This window comes from Plectropomus leopardus, chromosome 18, assembly GCF_026936395.1.
Source record: "Plectropomus leopardus strain MGB_pleo_1.0 chromosome 18, ASM2693639v1, whole genome shotgun sequence".
Classification (NCBI taxonomy): Eukaryota; Metazoa; Chordata; class Actinopteri; order Perciformes; family Serranidae; genus Plectropomus; species Plectropomus leopardus.
The window spans coordinates 1,263,885-1,281,714 of NC_142193.1; the positions used below are offsets into that span (position 1 = coordinate 1,263,885).

General features: G+C 42.5%; 1 protein-coding gene across 1 annotated transcript; it reads right to left on the reverse strand.

Moving 5' to 3' along the window:
- Window positions 1–3,345: 3,345 nt before the first annotated feature.
- scaf1 (SR-related CTD-associated factor 1) lies at window positions 3,346–16,264 on the reverse strand. The gene is made up of 6 exons (XM_042504904.2): window positions 16,095–16,264; window positions 10,792–14,311; window positions 8,425–8,507; window positions 6,933–7,244; window positions 4,362–4,490; window positions 3,346–4,166 (listed from the first exon to the last, which is right to left on the reverse strand). Exons 2-6 carry the CDS (start codon window positions 14,210–14,212, stop codon window positions 4,008–4,010), a joined length of 4,104 nt encoding a protein of 1,367 aa, XP_042360838.2. The 5' UTR covers window positions 14,213–14,311; window positions 16,095–16,264; the 3' UTR covers window positions 3,346–4,007.
- Window positions 16,265–17,830: the final 1,566 nt, after the last annotated feature.

The window sequence follows — 17,830 nt, forward strand, 5'->3', positions numbered from 1 at the left end:
CTCAAGTCCAAGTCATGTGACTCAAGTCAACACCTGTGCACAACACTCACCCCTTGCAGGAAGGAACAGAGCACACTGCTCCTCCTGAGCAGATTCAGATTCTTCAGTGTGTCTGTCAGGCTGCTGCACATCTTTTACTGGTCTGTAACAGCCAGTGCACCGGCCTCCTCCCGGCATGTTTATGTGTCTACATTACGTGAAAAATTGAAAATGGCTATTCTGTTCACTAAACTAGGGTTCGTACTGAGTTTGGCAAAAGAGCCTTCATATCTGCAGCTCCATACATGTGGAATCTTCTGCAGGAAGACTTAAAGCTGCTCTCATTGAGGCCTTGAGGCTGATTTAAAGCTCTGTTGCAGGGGTTTGTATGTCATCTTCTACATGCCACTGTCAGTAACTTGGGTGTTCTTTTAATTTGTCATGTTTTTATGGGTTAAAAACAGTATACATTAACATACCTTTTAGTCCTTCCTTGGGATAAGTTGATTTTGTGTTCTTTTGGTGTTTTTTATTGTTTGTTTTTATATTTTGATTCTGTAGTTTTGTGCTATGCTGTCTGTCTGTAACTTGAAAACAAGAGTTTTAATCTTAAGTGCTTTTTCTGGTTGAATAAAGGTTAAAAAAATGAATTAAAACAAACTGGTTCTATTGTAGTGTACTGGGGTGGAGGCATGCATCATGGATGGTGAGGCTAGCGGACTTTGTAGCTGGCCCCTCCTGAAATCACAAAGAGACATGTACAAACACACACACACACACACACACACACACACACACACACACACACACACGCACACACATTATACAAAATAATATTTGTTATTCTCTCGTATTTATATATCAGTTTATATCATGGGCTATTCTACATTCTATACAAAGGGTCTTTAATGTTTTTCAGGCCGGGGACCTGTCAGCTTTCAGATGGATCAGGGAACTCCTACTACATATAGTATATTGTATAAAACTGAGTCGTACTTGAGTTAATTCTCTGAATATTTTCAGGTCTTCTCCTGTAGCTGCTGAGTCAGCAGCAGCTGTAGCATGGTGAGGGGTGCTAACCTCACTGTCTGAACTGTCACAGCTGGTTTCTGAGATGGACAATGTGTCAGTCTCGAAAAGTTACAAAATAATGAATTGTGGCTCATAAGAATGTCTGTACACTTGGAATAATGACACAGCTAATAGGCTAATATGTGCCAATAGTAAGACAATGTTAGCTTACTCATTCACCTTGCTATTATGTTAAAGCGCCACACAGGGATTTATTGTTATATGATTAGCATTCATGGGTAATCAGTCGTCTATCATTTATGTTGTGTCCTGTAAATTATTATTCATCTTTGCCCTCTGATTCATCTTTGCTAATGTGTTGGAATCATATTGATGTATTCAGACATTATCATTTTTAAAAAAAAACAACAAACAAACTGCTGTACTGTATTATATATTATGTTTTACTCCATGATAAGTGTCTACAATAACTTGAAGGCATTATGTAGTATAAATTACTTTTTTAAATTTTTTAATTTTAGTATTACTAGTATTTTCTCTATAGTGTATACACAAGGTACAAGGTACAAGGTAGATTTATTGTCTTAATCTAACTAGGGTTTTTTTTAACTAGGTTAAAGAAGAAATGAAATTGAAGTTGATCCTAAATCCTGCTATTGATGTGTTTATTGTCCTTGTATATCTTGTATATGGTCAGGCTCCATCCTATCTGTCGCAGCTCATAGTTCCTTACCAACCCTCAAGAGCACTGCACTCTGAAAACGTAGGATTACTTGTGATTTTCAAAGTGCTAAGTGTAGGATGGGAGCCAGAGCCCTCAGCTACCATGCTCCTATTTTATGGAACCATCTTCCAGTTTCGGTCAGACAGTATCTCCACTTTTAAAGGTAGACTTAAGACCTTCCTCTTTGATAAAGCCTATAATTAGGGCTGGCTCAGGTTGCCTGGACCAGCCCCTACTTAGGCTGACATAGGTTTAGTCTGCAGGGGGACTTTCTATGATACACTGAGCTCCTTTTTCTTTCTCTTGCTCCCTCCATCTGCAAACGCTCGTCTTTTTACTGCATTACACTAACTGGGTTACCTCTCCGGAGCATTCGTGCTCCATTGTTTTGTAGTTTACAGGATCTTGGCTGCGCCTGGATTGTGGTGACAACTGTGCTGATGCTGTGACCCTGCCTTTGACCGTGCTCGTGCTGTGGCTGCACTGATGCTGTACCTCCGTCTTGATCATGGTCTTGGTGTGCTGTTGCTGTGGTCCTGTCTGAAGCTGCGCCTGTGTCGTGGGTCTTGGTTTCGCAGATGCCGTGATCCTGCTTGATTTGACATTCTGCTGCCATTATTATGAGCCACTATAAATATATGCATGGGACTCTTGTCAATACCTCTAATATTTGCATGTAACATCACATGCTATCATAGAGTGCATTTAGTAATTTTACATCTTTACATCTTTAATTTTACATTTTACATTTTTCATCACTATATGAAATGCTATTGTTCCCATTATTGCTGTGCCTGAATCACAGGCAGTGGTTCAATGATGCCTTGGTGCTGCCTAATGCCTCTTACTATTACTGCTTATATTATTAGTCATGCTACTCCTACTATGATTATTATTGTCATATACCATCCTATTAATATACATATACCACAAGTAACGTATAAACTACTTCACTCTATTAATATTGTTACAGTCTTTACTGTTACTATTGTTATTACTGTGCATCTTTCCCTTTCTCTCTCCCTCACCCCCCCCCTATCATTTTCTCATATGGGTTAGTGTTTTTTTATCATGATGATCTGTTCTGTAAACACAACATCTATCGCACGTCTGTCCGTCCCGAAGCGGGATCCCTCCTTGGTTGCTCTTCTGGAGGTTCCTACCATTTTCCCTCATTAACCCTTTGAGACCTGGAGCAATATCACTTTTTATGTGCTGCTTTCAGACGCCTGTCACATGTATTACAGCATTTAATTGGTGCAATTTCTTTCAAAAACATGGGAAAAAAAGGCAATGAGTAACTTCGCAAATTGCAAGAAAGTAAGATTTAGAAAAGTATTTAAGCTAGGGAAAATGTCTAGGGAAAAAGAAAAAAGGTTGGGAGAAATTTTATCCATAATGATCATGATTAAATATCTAAAGTTACGTAAATATTATTTTTTTAAGCACCTTTTCCAGGCTATTTCCTTATTTGCTTTTAAGTTTCTTTTTCTTACAGATGGATGTCATATGCTATAAAACCCTGAGGCAAATTGAACTGAATTAAGTTCTAGAGGACCTGTGATGCTAATAGAGAAAAATGACTAAATGAATAAGGTCATTCTATTGCATTCTGATTTTCAAGCAACATTTATAATTTGTTGGTCAATTAATATTATAAAGAGATTTAGCAACTTTCTCAAACTAACACATGCACACAAAACAGACAGCTGAATCCAAGAACTGACAGGTGTCCATGTATTTGTACCATCATACTATCTGCAGAGACAAGGGGAGGGGGGACATCCTCACACTATTATACAACACATGTTGGTGTCACTGGGCATTACATCTCCCCTCGCCTTGGATTCAAATACACATCATGATGGGATGAACAAAGCAGCATGAACACCTAAATCAATTCTACTGAAAAATGGCCCTGCAATTCATGCCACCATTGTGAAGCTTCGTAAGGACACAGTCAACAAAATTTAAAAACTATAAGCTTCACAAAGGCAGGATTTATTGCAGGGTTGGTGACTGGACTGTATAAGATCACATAGGTGTGCAGGATAGTATCCACTTCCTGAACGTTGTATACATGATACATTTTCTATGTAAGACATATTTACAGTGAGTTCATAGAGATAAGAGGAGAAGCTTCCAAAAGATCACATAAAAGCATCGACAAGGTGGGCCATAAAACAATAAAAATATCAGACGGAGACAATTGGTGGACTGCTCAGATCTTCCACGTCAAGGCGGGAGGGGGAAGATTTCAAAAAGTCTTCCATCAGGCAGAGGAATGCAGCGCTCCTGGCTCCCTTTCATCCCTCTCTTCCTCGTCCATTTTGCGTCCATGTTTCCGGAAGTATTTGTAGCGCTGGACGTACAGCTTAACCAGGTTGCTGACTTTGACAGGGTTGATTTCCCCAGTGCGGCTGTGACAGATCTGAGACATTGACACAGAGTGATTAAACAACCAGTTTCAATCCAAACACAGCTGTAATCAGCCAGCATGACTCATTTTTATTTCTCAAAAAGCATGTATTAATCCTATGGTGAACTACACTTTATGACTAAGATGTGCACTGACGCAAACACACTGATTAGTGTTTTGCTTTGCTGCGTGTGTGCTGAGACTGACCTTATGCACTGCTTTCCTGAGGATGTCCTTGTATTCGTCCTTGTTGATGTCTTTGCGTTGATAGTAAGGTTTGATGGCGAGCTTCACCTCCTCCACTGCCCGCTCCTGGGTGTGCAGCTTCTTCAGGTACTGGGACATTCAGGTGGAAGACATGTTAACCAGGGTTTCCCACACATGGTACCCGCAGGGTTCTCAAAGTTAAGACTTTTTAAAACTAGAGTGAAATTATAGCAAAGTTCAAGTTCATACTGGCAAATGTCTATAGGATATAATGCAAAAAATCAGTGTTGACTTTTAGCTCTAGAAATAATTATTTACCAAATACTTGAATTTATTTAAACAAATTCTTAATACAACTGATTCATGTACAACATATATAGCTTTGTGAGACGTGTCTGTGCTCTAAGAGCGTTAAATGAAGACAGACATTAATTTGTTGCAATTAGAGTCCCAGCCCTTTTCAATGGCCTCCCATAATGCCTTTTGGTCACAACAAAAACCCCTCTTTGAACCTAATTAAGTCAATAAAAACATAACAGAAATATTAACGACAGAAATAATAATGACTTTATGTATTATGTGACTGTATTCTTATAAAATCAAAAGAAAAGCTTTGTATTTGTTGCATTTAGTGTAGGGCCACATAGGGCCTTTTGATCACAAAAGCTCCTATTTGAACTGAAACTGACTCAATAAAAGTAACAGACAGCACAAAGTGCATTAGGATCAGAAAGTGCAGCGATCCACTCTAGTTGTAAGATAAAAGAGAATACAGTTTTTGGAGCCCTATTATGTGTGTCTTTACTTACAGTCTATTATGTCACATCTGAAGTTGAGCGTCTGCCCATTATTAAGTTGGCCTAAACAGAACCTGATATGATTGTGATTTTATGTGAAATCCATTAACATTAAATAACATATACAGTAACTTATTTACTTAATTAACTTACTTAATTTAATTAAGTAGTTCAACATTTTGAGAAATAAATTGATTTTCTTCATGCCTTTCTTTCTTACTCTTTTAAGGCCTATCTTTGAGAATACTAAATTCAAAGCTATCTAAGACTTTTAAAACCGCACAGCTACCCTGCACACATTTATGCAAGGTTGCATTCACTTGAATGAAAACATTTAGAACCCTTTAAAAGAATGGGACGGCTGATGGACACATGGACAGACATCCCGAAAACATTATGCCTCTGGCCATGACTGTCCTGGTGTGGAGGCAAAAACGGTAGGAGAGCAAAACCTTAACAACACTAAGTAACAGGGAGGAGTTTGTTCCATTTGCTCCGTTGATCAGGTACATATATCAGGATTAATGCTTTCTAGTCACCAATCAGGGAGGGTGGGAGGTAACAGAGAGAACTACTCACCTTGTATGTTAAGTAAAATTCTAGCTACTCTTTATGAACTCAGTTTTGTCGATACATCTCTACAACTGAGCACCCAAACCTGCAGTCTGCAGCGTGCCCCTGCCTGCACATGCTGCATATCCACACAAGGTGGGAATATTGCACCGTTATGGCACCACGTCCTTCTATATTAAAAGTATGATCACTGAATGAGTGGACAGAGTTGCCTCACCTTTAAGTTAGCAACGGAGGCAGGAAAACCTATAAATGGTGGCTATGTGAAAGGACAGCTGTGTTATGTGTGCGAACCATTGCAGCAGATTAAAGAATCAGCAATTGGCAGTTAACTCAAAGAAGGAAGGTGGCCATAAATGTCTGCAAACTGGGAAATTCATGAGATCCAGGGGCTCCTTACCCTCCAAGCAGAGGATGAGATCAGCTGCCATATAACAGGGCCCGACGCTGTTGTGTTAAAATGTAAAACCTCTTTTGCTTCTGTGATGCCAGCATGCTTTCAGTAATCTCACACTGGAGCGACATGATGATGCTGTCCTTTGGTCCAGTATAAAAATGTAAAGTCAGTGTAAAGAAGGGACTTAAAGCTGCTTTATAGCACCATCTCTAAGTAAAAGAGCTACTGAGCACCTGCACACAGTGCAATAGGATGCGGAGAGAGTTTCAGTTGTCCCTCTAGATGGTAGGTAAGGCTGCTGGCTGCATTGCTCCTGACTTCTTTGTTCTACTGATTGAACAGATTCAGGAAATACAAGCCAACAGGATAAAAAAACAACAAGATTGACTTTTTGTGTTTCTTTACTAATTTCATACTTTTAAGTCACGCAGTATTTAGAGCTGTTGTTATGTTGCCAACTGGTTGGGATCCCAATTCACTATAAAGCAGTTTAGCTGACATATAATACTGTTATACCAGCTGCTATAAAAACTGCAAAATACCATCAGTAATGTGTGTGTATCAGCTGATGTGGCATAGACAACCGTCAAACGATATCGCAAACAAAACAATACATGATCAAGTCATCCCTGATCCAAACATAAAGTTAGTCAAACACTGAACAATGAAAACAGAGTTACAGCTTCTTTACTGAATGTTATTGTGCCTTACATTTATGTTCATGTTATTCCTGTTGGAAAGACGCTGATAAGCAGCCATGTGGACAGAGTGGGATATAATTAAGGAGAGCAAACTCATCTTTACCTTATCAGGGTCTTTGCTCTCATTGTCCCAGCCAGTGTCACCAGAGCTCCCAGTAACTCCAGACAGCCCCACAGGCATGATAGAGGGCGGGGTCTGTGCACATCCACCACCTATGGAGGGGTGCAGGAGAGAGGGCGGAGTTTTGGTGCAGCCAACCAATGGAAGGGAGCTGTGGAGGATGAACTGGGCCGGACTCAGACCAGGAGGCGGAGGGAGAGAGGGAGGGGGTGGGATCTGAGTGGAGGAGGAGGAGGAGGCTGACGAGGGAGGGGCCAGCTGCTGGGACTGGCTCTGATTGGCCTGTGAGAGGATCTGCATGAAAGCATGAGACAAAATAATGGCACAGTCAAACCAGATTCCACTCCACATCGAGACCGCAGACTGTATATAAAGATGGACAACATGACAGCTCCCACAAAATGTACCTTTTCAGTCTTGATTGCCCCCTGGTCTCTGTCTGCAGTGTAGGTCATAAAGCCCACCCTCCATGTCAGTGAATGGGACATAGGTCAAACTAAAAACTCAAAGTCAACACCAAACGTATTTTTCCCAAAGATGGTTTCTGTCACTGAAGGTGGTTCTCATCACCCTGTTTTGTTTGTTTTGTTTTTAGCGGTAACTCCCCCACTGCGGATATAAGCAGACTTTCAATGACATCTTTCAATGACATCACCCTTGGTAGATGGCATCACCCAAACCTCGCAAATCATTTCAGCATAGCAGGGGTAAGTGGGGCATGTTGTCCATCTTTATATCCAGTCTATGTGCGAGACACATTTACCCCCAATTCACAAAGTGGCCTTCCCCCTTCAATCTCCCTGAACTCAGACGTGAAAAATCGTGAGGCTCTGAAAATATATAGAGCATTATAAAGCTCAAAAGACCACAACAGACTGACCCCGGAGTTTTGTGCAACTGCAGTCGTATGTAAAGAAAAAAAGAATTTCACTTTCAGCTCTTTGATTAGTAGTTTCCTCAGTTCCCAAAGACGTACTGAGTGTTGTTAAACAAAAAGTGACAAAAGTAAAGTAAACAATGTAAACAAAAAATGGAACTTGGATTTTGAAAATACCATTAGCTGCACAGCACAGCAATTACTCTGAAAGATTACTTGTTTGGGTGAGTTGCGGATAATCTCAAACATAATGTGGCACCACTGCATGCACCATTACACCCCAGCATCAAAGTAAAGCCAGTGTTTCTGAAACTTGCCTTTGCTGTTTTTTCACCCATAGAAAACAGACAAATTACAGACATATTGTTTTCATACTGCTCTAGAGCTTCTGCTAAATTACAGAAAAAGAAGAAGACTGAAGTAAATAATGGCTTAAGACTCAAGGTAAAATATTAACTTTTCTGTCCACAGCCACATAGCTTGTGGATGTTCCAGCATCCACTGTTCACCATGTGTGTCATTTAGCAGCTTTTGGCAGGTGGCTGGAGTTCACTGTGTACCTGCTGCAGACAGAGACAGACAGCTTCACTCCCTCACCTGGCTGGTTGCTTGAATGAATTCTTGTGCTTTTGTTCTGCTTGCGATGTTGGCCTCCTCCATTTTGAAGAGCAGAGCAGTCACTGAGAGGAAGAAACAACAAAACCATTATGTCAGGAAAAAGGCATCTGCATCTATAGGGTTATACATTCACTGATACACATGACAATGCATCATGTCATATCTGACATATTCGATGAGTCAGTTTAGAAATGAGTTGATAACAGTCATGTTAACTGTTTTGCCAAAATTCTGTCACAATTACTGGTAAAGTCGGCATCAAAACAATGTGGGTAGTATGTGTAAATAACCTGTGGCTAACGTTCCTCCATTGAACTAGCGCCCAGGTATCCCCCCCCTCCACAGTGAAACTCGGGGGCTGAGTTTCGCTTGCTCTCGGGGCTGTTGCTCCTTCTACAGGCTGTACTTCCACATTTTCCTATTACTCATCACCCATGTCCCCACTGAGGACTTATAGAAGTGGAACGGAGTTATAGAAGTGGACCAAGAGGGTTACCCGCCCCTCTCACTGAAAACTCTGACCGAAATCTGATCAAACTGTAAAACTAGGCAGTGTAGATTGGAAATAAATCAAGATTCTGTTTACACACTTCCTATTTTTCACCTAAAATGTTTTCTGTAACACTTGTTAACACCCTGTTTAGTTGTTATAGCGAGAGTTTGTGAACAGGGAGTGGGCGCCATACTGCCTCCTGCACAGTGAAAATGGATGCCCGACATCTGAGATAAAAAAACCAAGCAGCACTGACCAAATACAAACCAAGACTCTGTTACTGAGTTGAATATTTCTCACCTCAGATGTTTTCAGAAACATTTTTTAGCTTGAAATACAAGACTGTTTCTTGCTAGCCAGCAGCCAATTTCAAAAGTGTTTGCATCTTTCTAGTGCTGAGGCTAGTTTTATTCAGAGGCCATCTTTCCAGCCGTGAGATACTTCTTTAAACATGTTGCTCTGGGTCTTATTCCTTTAGTATAGAGCAGTTTGTTTAAGAACAACTTTAAGGGACAATTCACGCCAGAAATTAAAAATTCATATTTTTCCTCTCACCTGCAGTTCTATTTATTGGTCTAGATAGTTTTAGCATGATTTTGGTGTGTGTTGGAACCATCAGCCGTAGAGATGTCTGCCTTCTCTCCAGTATATTGAAAATATATGGCACGCAGCTTGGGGAGCTGAGAGGAAAAGTGAGACTTATCTATGCTCTTTTGACTGCAATATTAAGGTTTTTTTAAATGAAAATGCATGTGTCTGGGGAGCACTGAACATACAGCTGGATAAATGAGACTTGGATTACACCACATGAGTTGTGTAAGAGTATGTAAACAGATGTTTTACAGTTTGGCTGTTGTGAAACAGGTCCCCAGTCAATCAATAAATCAATCGATTTGCATAAGAATTCAATGTAACATGGCAAGAGTCATTGACTATTTTTAAAGGTCATTTTGCAGGTAAAGTATCTCAGGTTTTGTGAAATGGGATTGTATAGGGTACTTATCCATAGTCAGTGTATTACATTCAGTAGATGTCAGTCAGGACACCCCCTGTTTAAAGAAGCAGGCTGGAGCCCAACATGGAAGCTGACCAATGCACTGCTGAGCAAGGGTCAGCAACAACATGAAAACCCACCTAAAAAAAACGTCAGTTTAAGTGTTCACTGTACTAAGTTTTTTTTTACTGCTTTATCTCTCTGTCAGACAGCCTGTTGCATCGGGAAGTCATTAATGTCCTCAGTTCCCCATCTTTGCTCTCCTTAAAGCCACCAGAGTCCACTGAGAAAAACATCACTTTTAGCTCACTGAACACAGGAACAACAGCTGCTTCAATCAATGTGTTAATTTAATCTCAATAATTTAATTTATTGTGTGACGTTCAGTGAATCTGAACAAACCGTTGTAAATATTAAAGTCACACGATAACAAACTAACTGTTCAAAGCAGTCGCAGACAAGCAGCTCAGTTTTTCTCAGTGGAGTCTGGCTTAAAAGAGAATAAAGAGAGGAGAAGCTTTATTTTACCACTGGAAATCACAGTCAGGTTGATGTCTCAGGCATTAGGTTAAGCAATGAAAATACTCCCAATATAGTGTACACAAACTTTTTTAGGTGGCTAAAATACATTTTGTCGTTGCCCTCTCCACAGCAGTACATCGCTTAGCTTCAATGTCAGACTCCAGCCTGCTTCTCCAAACGGGGGTGTGCAGAGAAATATTTAGTGCATGTAATACATTGACTATTGATAAGCACCTCATACAACCCTACTTAAAAATCTGATCCTGGTTGCCCATTCAGGGTGTGACTGTTTCATAATAACTTAGCAGATTTGTGTGCATCTGTGGAGGGGACTCACATGCTAGAACTCCTCCAGTCGTGCAGTCCACTCCGGTCTGCAGACTCCAGGGGAGGGCAGGCGCTGCTGGAGGGGGAGGAGGAGGAGGCTTACTAGCAGACGAGGAGGACACAGAGGAGGAGGAAGGGTCTGATGAGGATAGGGGCAGAGACAGGGAGGTGAGACCGCAGCCTGCTGAAGAGGACGAGCAGGGAGGGGAGGCCAGGGATTTGGGTGCATCATCTGGAGTAGGGGGCTTGGCAGAGGGTGTAGACAAGGCAATGCTGAGGCCAGCTCCCTGGGGGGTGGACAGGCTGGATGGACTGGATGCTGGGAGTGTGGGGCTGGTCTGAGTTGGACAGTCCTCAGCTAGAAATGAAGGGTCTGGAGTCTTACAGCTGCTGTCCACAGTCTGAGAGTCTGGTGAGGACTCCCTGGTGTCCCGCAGAGGAGCCACGGAGGGTGGAGGCGTGTGGGGCGGTGAGGAAGAAGGCGGGAGTACACTGGTAGAGGAGGAAGAAGAGGAGGAAGAGGAGGAGGAGCAGGGCGCAGGGCCAGCTTGGCTTGTATGTGGACTGACTGACTTGCTGCTGTCTCCAATTGCTGACTGAACTTCTGGTAAAGCTCCGCCCCAGCCCTCAGACGGGGCTTTTGATTGGCTGTTGTCTCCAGCTGTCAACCCACCAGTTCCACTCTTTTCTCTCGTCTTCTTGGCCAGGCGACGGCGACGCTTGGTTGCCAGAGTTGATGAGGGGGAGGAGGCAGAGGAGGAGGTGGATGTGATAGAGCTTGGTTTGGTTTTCTTAGATTTCAGTCCTGCAGGGCTGGTTAAGGAGGATGGGGGTGCAGCCAAGCTGCTTCGCTTTCCCATAGAGGCCAGATCTTTACTGCGGCTGCCCAGTGACAGCGGCTCAGAGCAAGGTTTGAGGAACGGAGACCTGCTCTCATTGTCCCTGCAGAAGACTACTGCGATTGAGCCACCCACCACGGAGCCTCCAGCAACCCCCCCTGTGCCTCCTGACCCCAGGAGGTCCATGCCCAGCTTTCCAGAGCCGACAGAGGCCCCTGTGGTGCTGCTCACGCCCTCACGCACCAGCACAGACACTTTGGACTGAAGTTTGCCTTTCTGATTGCTGCCGCTCTCTTTCTTAGATTTACCAGAGCGACCCAAATCCTTCCTGCTGCCTTTGTCCCGCTCTTTGTCCTTGCCCATCTTCCTGGCTCGCTTTGCTGAGGGGAGGCCGGAGGAGGCGGAGGCAGAGCCTGAGGTGACCGTCAGGGAGGAGAGGCATTTGCTTTTGGTTCTGTTGGAAGAGGAGGAGGAGGATTCCGATTGGCCAATTTTCTTTATTGTGCGAGATTTCTTTTTCGGGTGATGTCGTCCAGTCTTTGGGGTTGTTTTAACTTTGGGACTGGGGACAAGTGGTTCTGGAGGCAGGGCAGCAGGGGGTGTGTCCTCCAAAGATGGGTAGTCTGAGTCCAAAGCCTCACCGTCCAAAGACAACACGTCAATCTCCAGTTTGTCTGAGTAGCGGTCGGACTCGTAGCTGTGATACCTGGGGGGCGAGAGCGACTGGGATCGGCTGTGACAGCTTCCCCGGTCGTCCATCTCCCCAGCTGAGTGCCATTTCCTCTTCTTCTTCCTCTTGTGGGGCTTGTCAGAATCCTGAGTGGGCCGGCAGGGGGAGGTCGGGGCCAGTCTGGGGGAGCCGGGTACAGTGGTGGTGGTGGTGGTGGTGGTGACTGTGATTGTTCTCTTGATGGCAAACAGGTCAGAGCCGTTGAGGTCCTGGATCGATGGCGGAACTACGGGACGACCGTCCCGACGCCGCTCCCTGTCCCTCTGCCTTTCTCTGTCACTGTCTCTCTTCTCCCTGCTCTTTCTGGACCTCTTTGAAAGGCCTCGCTCTCTGCTGCTTGAGTGTCTTCCCTTTCTCTCCCCCTCGTCCTTCCTGGAGCTGGACTCTCGATCTCTTCCATCTTTTCTGTGGCTACTGGTCCGATGTTGCGTTCTGTCTCTGTCCCTGTCTCTCTCTCTTCCTCTGTCTCTGTCTTTATCTCTTTTCTTCTCTCTGTGTCTTTCTTCAGACAGGTTGGAGAAGGAGTGTCTAGAGTGGCCTCCTCTTCCTGAGGAGTTGCAAGAGCGTGAGGCCTCAGGGCTGCTGTGCTGTCTTTTCTTCCTCTTCCGGCTACTGCTCCTGCTGCTCCTCCTTCCTTTAACCTCCTTCACACTCTTGTGCCCTCGCTCCTTTTCTCTGCTCCTCTCCCGACCTCCCTCTTTGTCCTTCCTACTCTTTTTTCTTCTCTCCTCCTTCTCCCCAGCCTTCCTGTCCTTGCTTTTCTGTCGATCGTGGTCCTTGGAACTCTTGGAGGACTTGCTGCGGCTCTTGCTGCCCTGCTCTACCGGAGGAGTGAGAGGGGGAGAGGGTGTAGAGGCTGGAGGATGGGACGAAGGAGGCGGTGGCTGAGGAGAGATGGGGGATGAAGCAGGAAAGGAGAGATATCTTTCCTTTCGCCTGCTGACCAGCTTCCTTCTCAGGTCCTCCACTCCTACGACTGGCTCGTCCTCAGGCTCCCTGTCCACCTCCCAGTTGCTCTCTGCGCGCACCGACACAAAGCCGTCCCCGTCCAGCACCCGCAGGATGCGCTCTGGTTTTGAGCCAAAAAAAGAAACACTGGGAGAATTCAGGGTGAGGAGTTCTCCAGCAGCTCTCTTTTTGCTTCCATCTCTGTCAGCAGCCCCAACTATCTCCCCCTCCTCTATCTCAGAGTGATCAGAGTCAGCACTGTCCCTCTGCTCTGCGACTTTGGCGGAGCTACAGTCCACTCTCCTCCTCAGAGGCTGCTGGGAGGTCAGACTGGGGCTCGGCAGGTCAGTCAAGGTGTCAGTGGAGTCTGGAGGTTCTTCCTCTTTGTCCTCTTCATCTTCTCTCTCAGCACTCCTCCTCACCCCCCTCACTTTGTCATCATCAGCATCTGATGCTGGGGAGCCAGTGGGGTCAAACGGGTCATATTTCTCCCCTTCACCCCCCTCCTCCTCCTTCACCCCCTCAGTTGGATGGAAAGGATCGTACATGTCCCTTTTCCCACCCTCTTCTTCACAATCAACGCGCAGCTGCACCAACGTGTGAGGGAGGGACTCCGAGGAGGTGGTGTTGGGTGTAGGTGTGGAGAGAGACTGTGTTGTTAGAGAGGCAGACGTGGAGGACACCCTGGCCACCTCTGTCCCCTGGGTCTGACCTTTAACATGGTTCTGATAAATGGATGAGTTGGCACAAACGGAGGAGGATGTAGACAGGGGGGACGACGGAGCAGATGAAGGAGATGACAAAGACAAGGAAGGGGAGCAGGGAGGAGGGCTCCTGGCAATCTCTCTAACTCCACTTGGGGGAGGGGAGGCAGCAGGCCTCCGCTTGAAGCCTGATGCTGGAGTCAAGTCCATGGGAAGGCAAAACTCCTGCTGCAGAGGTCAGACAGGGGGTCCTGGCGGTCTTTAGCACTGAGCAAGGCCAAGCCGGAAAAATGGAATCCAGGAATAAACCTGGAAGACAGGACAGGACACATTCAATCTCCATTTACAGCAGAAACAGCCAAACTAATCACAACATTGAAATAACCCAGGCTCCTAAAATCAAATTTCTGGGAGTCATAGTAGACGAAAACTCACATGAAAATACCATGAACTTGTCTGTAAAAAGATTCTAAAGTCAGTCTAAAGTAGAGTATGTTCACTGGTTCATCATTCTTGTATTTAACTTTTTATTACATTACAAATTGTAATACTACATGGACTGCCACATGTCCCACTGATCTAAGTAACATTTTTCTAATTCAAAAGAAAATTTTGAGAGTGATTTGCTTTGCTTAAAGGTGAGACTCATCTGCTCCTCTCTTTAAGAAAATATCAACTTCTGTCCATTTTTAATATGAGCATACAGCACACTTGTGTATTCATGAATAAATATGTGCTCCTAACTCATGATTTGATGATATATATATATATATATATATATATATATATATATATTCAAATTTCAAAAATTTCAATGCAAGTTCAAATCAAAGACACCTCACAGAATGCGAGCATGTCACAGGCTGGCCTGCTGCTGTTGGGCATCACAGCAGTGGGACATCCTGAAATAGCTGACTGAATAGATAGAATAGATACATTCCTGAATAAATGATAAATGCACCTTCTGGAACAATATGGTAGAAACATAAGAACACTTATTTTTTCAATGTGTGCATGTTACTATCCTTTGGCCTGACGTATTTTCAGGAATGACAGTATATAATTTATTTGCTAATTATTATAGCTAAATTCTACATTAATAAGATTTTTTAAAGAAATTGCCCACATATAATACCACTTTAAAATCAGATTTAGATACACATCTTAAAACGTCAGACTTCAAAATATGTAATACAAAACTAACCAAAACTATCAATTTATACAATTAACTAATGAGGTAAACCCCCCTGTGAGTTCATAGGTGTGCTCATATTTGTGTCAATTTTCTTTATGTTTTGTCTGTCTGGATTTGTACTATTGCATCATTATTACAGAAGTGATGCTTTGTATCTACTTGTCTTATTATTTTTATTTGTACAGTTTGGTCATTACTTGCCACTTTCTGTACAAACTGAGTGTGCTGACTACTGAATGTACCGTTTCAAAACTATGAATAATAACAATAATAATACATCAGCAACTAATAACAAATGCCATGGGCGAAGCATGTTTTATCTTTTCTATTCATGACTGAGAGTAGCTCCAGTCTGAGACAGTGCATTATAACAAGACTGCTCTTCACTGTATGGACACATGTAACGTCCCGTGTCTGACGTTCAGCCTGATTAGCGCTGTTATTGTTGTTACTGGAACTCTCTAAAACATCACAAACATTTGTCTTTTTTTGTGTAACGTTGCCGTAGACTGTCTCACCGCGTATGTGTTTTCAGTCTCTTGCCGATGGGAGATAGGCCTGTAAACAGTGTTTTCGTGACTTTTCTGTAACAGTAACGTTTCTGTGCTCATTAGCCGGTGCTCATGTTAGCCGGAATATTGAGCCTTAAGGTTTAAGGGCGGCTGTCAAACTGAACATCTTTATTGCTAATGCTATGATGTTATACGTTACAATAATTGTAATCCAGTTGTTTTACTGCTCATAAATAAACCAGATTCATTAAAAGGTTTTAAAGATGTGTCGGCTGCAGGTATTCGGCTAGCTAGCGTTAGCTTAACAGTGAATTTCGCTTCCAGTAGCTAACGTTGTTAGTAGCAGGCAATAGGAGTTAGCTGTGAGCTAATGAAGTGCCGTTACCGTCAGTCCGGTGATTTGCAGTCTCGGGTCACAGCCACCGTCCAGCATTACATCGAATCAAACGTTAAAATTCAGCATTAACTGCTTTTTTGTCGGTTAAAAGCGCAAAAGAAGCCCCGTTCCATCAATCGCCGCCATATTCCTTCCCCCTCACACCGGACCACAAAGGATGATGGGAAGCATAGTTTTGTGCCCAGTCACAGCCAATGACTCACAGTCACGGTCCTCACCACAGACCCTCACTGCGTCGCGTTTTCTCTGGATTTTCATCTCAAAATTTAAAATGTTTATTTATTTAAAACGACAAAACATTAGCCATGCTCACACTACAAATAGATATACACATTCAACAAAACTAAGATAGTTAATTCAAATTCATTCAACAAAAATGCTTTTCCCCCTGGATTTCTAATCATTAGATTGAAACATTCAAAACAATCGAAGAGCATGCAGGCTATCGAGGAGTTTCCTGACAGTATTATGAACCCTGAAAATGTAAGAAAGATTTCACCTAACCTGACTGAAAATGCCATAAAACCAATAATTTAATAACCTGACCAATAATGCAATAAAATGTATGGACACATAGGCCTATGGCAGGGGTCGGCAACCTTTACTATCAAAAGAGCCATTTCTGGCCCAAAACAAACAAAAAAATCTGTCTGGAGCTGCACATAACACAGCACATATAGTCAATATAGCCTATCAATACTATTAATGGGTCTACATGAGCATTCATCAATATGTTTTACCACTATTTATTATTTTTTGTTACATTAACTTTGCAGTGTTGGTGGTAAAAATTAAAAGATCTATCCACTCCAAGATCTATGCACTATTATTATTTTCTATACACACTATTAACTTTTCCATTTTACTCTGAGACTTCTCCTATCTTGGATTTGGAATCCATAGCTAGTCAGGCTTTTTTGATCCAGGACCGCCCACCATTTTTGAAATTTGGCAAAATTTAGCAGAAAAGGCACCAAGGCCACAGAAATATGATGCATATTTTAGTTAATGAAATACATTTTCATATTCTGTGTACAGGCTACATGTTTTTGCAATTGAAAAATTGAATGAAAACTTTTAAAAAATAATCACAATTCATTTTCATATAATTTTTAGTCAGAGACACAGGAGCCACTTGATAGGGGCTCAAGAGCCACATGTGGCTCTAGAGCCTCAGGTTGCCTACCCCTGGCCTATGGTAATAGCATTTTTTAAAATCAACATTAACACCTCATTACATGATGTTATTTATTAGGCCTACATTTTTACATTTCTTAGCTGACTATCTAAAATTTTTGATGGATAATGTAATGCTATGTTCTCTTATTTCAATTTTTAATAAAGTTGTAAAAATAAAATAGAAGAGAAATCCTTTTGCAATTTCTTTAAATTTAATTCACATATTTATTCATAATCTTGGTGTAATTGTTTCATTGATTGATTGCCTTCACCTTCAGTTTTATAAAAACAAAAAAACTGGATTTTTTTTTCTGAATGTAAATTATATATATTTTATATATTATATCTCATATAATCTATCGTCTATCTTATATAATTTATGTACTTTTCTTGTCACATGGCACTCATTTCTTGGAGGTTGTGGGACATTTCTTGCCTTTGCCTTTTTCTTATGTTTTTGAAAGAAATTTTGAATTGGGTATTTCTTGTTTTTTATTGGAGAAGAAGAAGCCTCTGGCCCCTTGATTTCTCTGGCACATCAATCA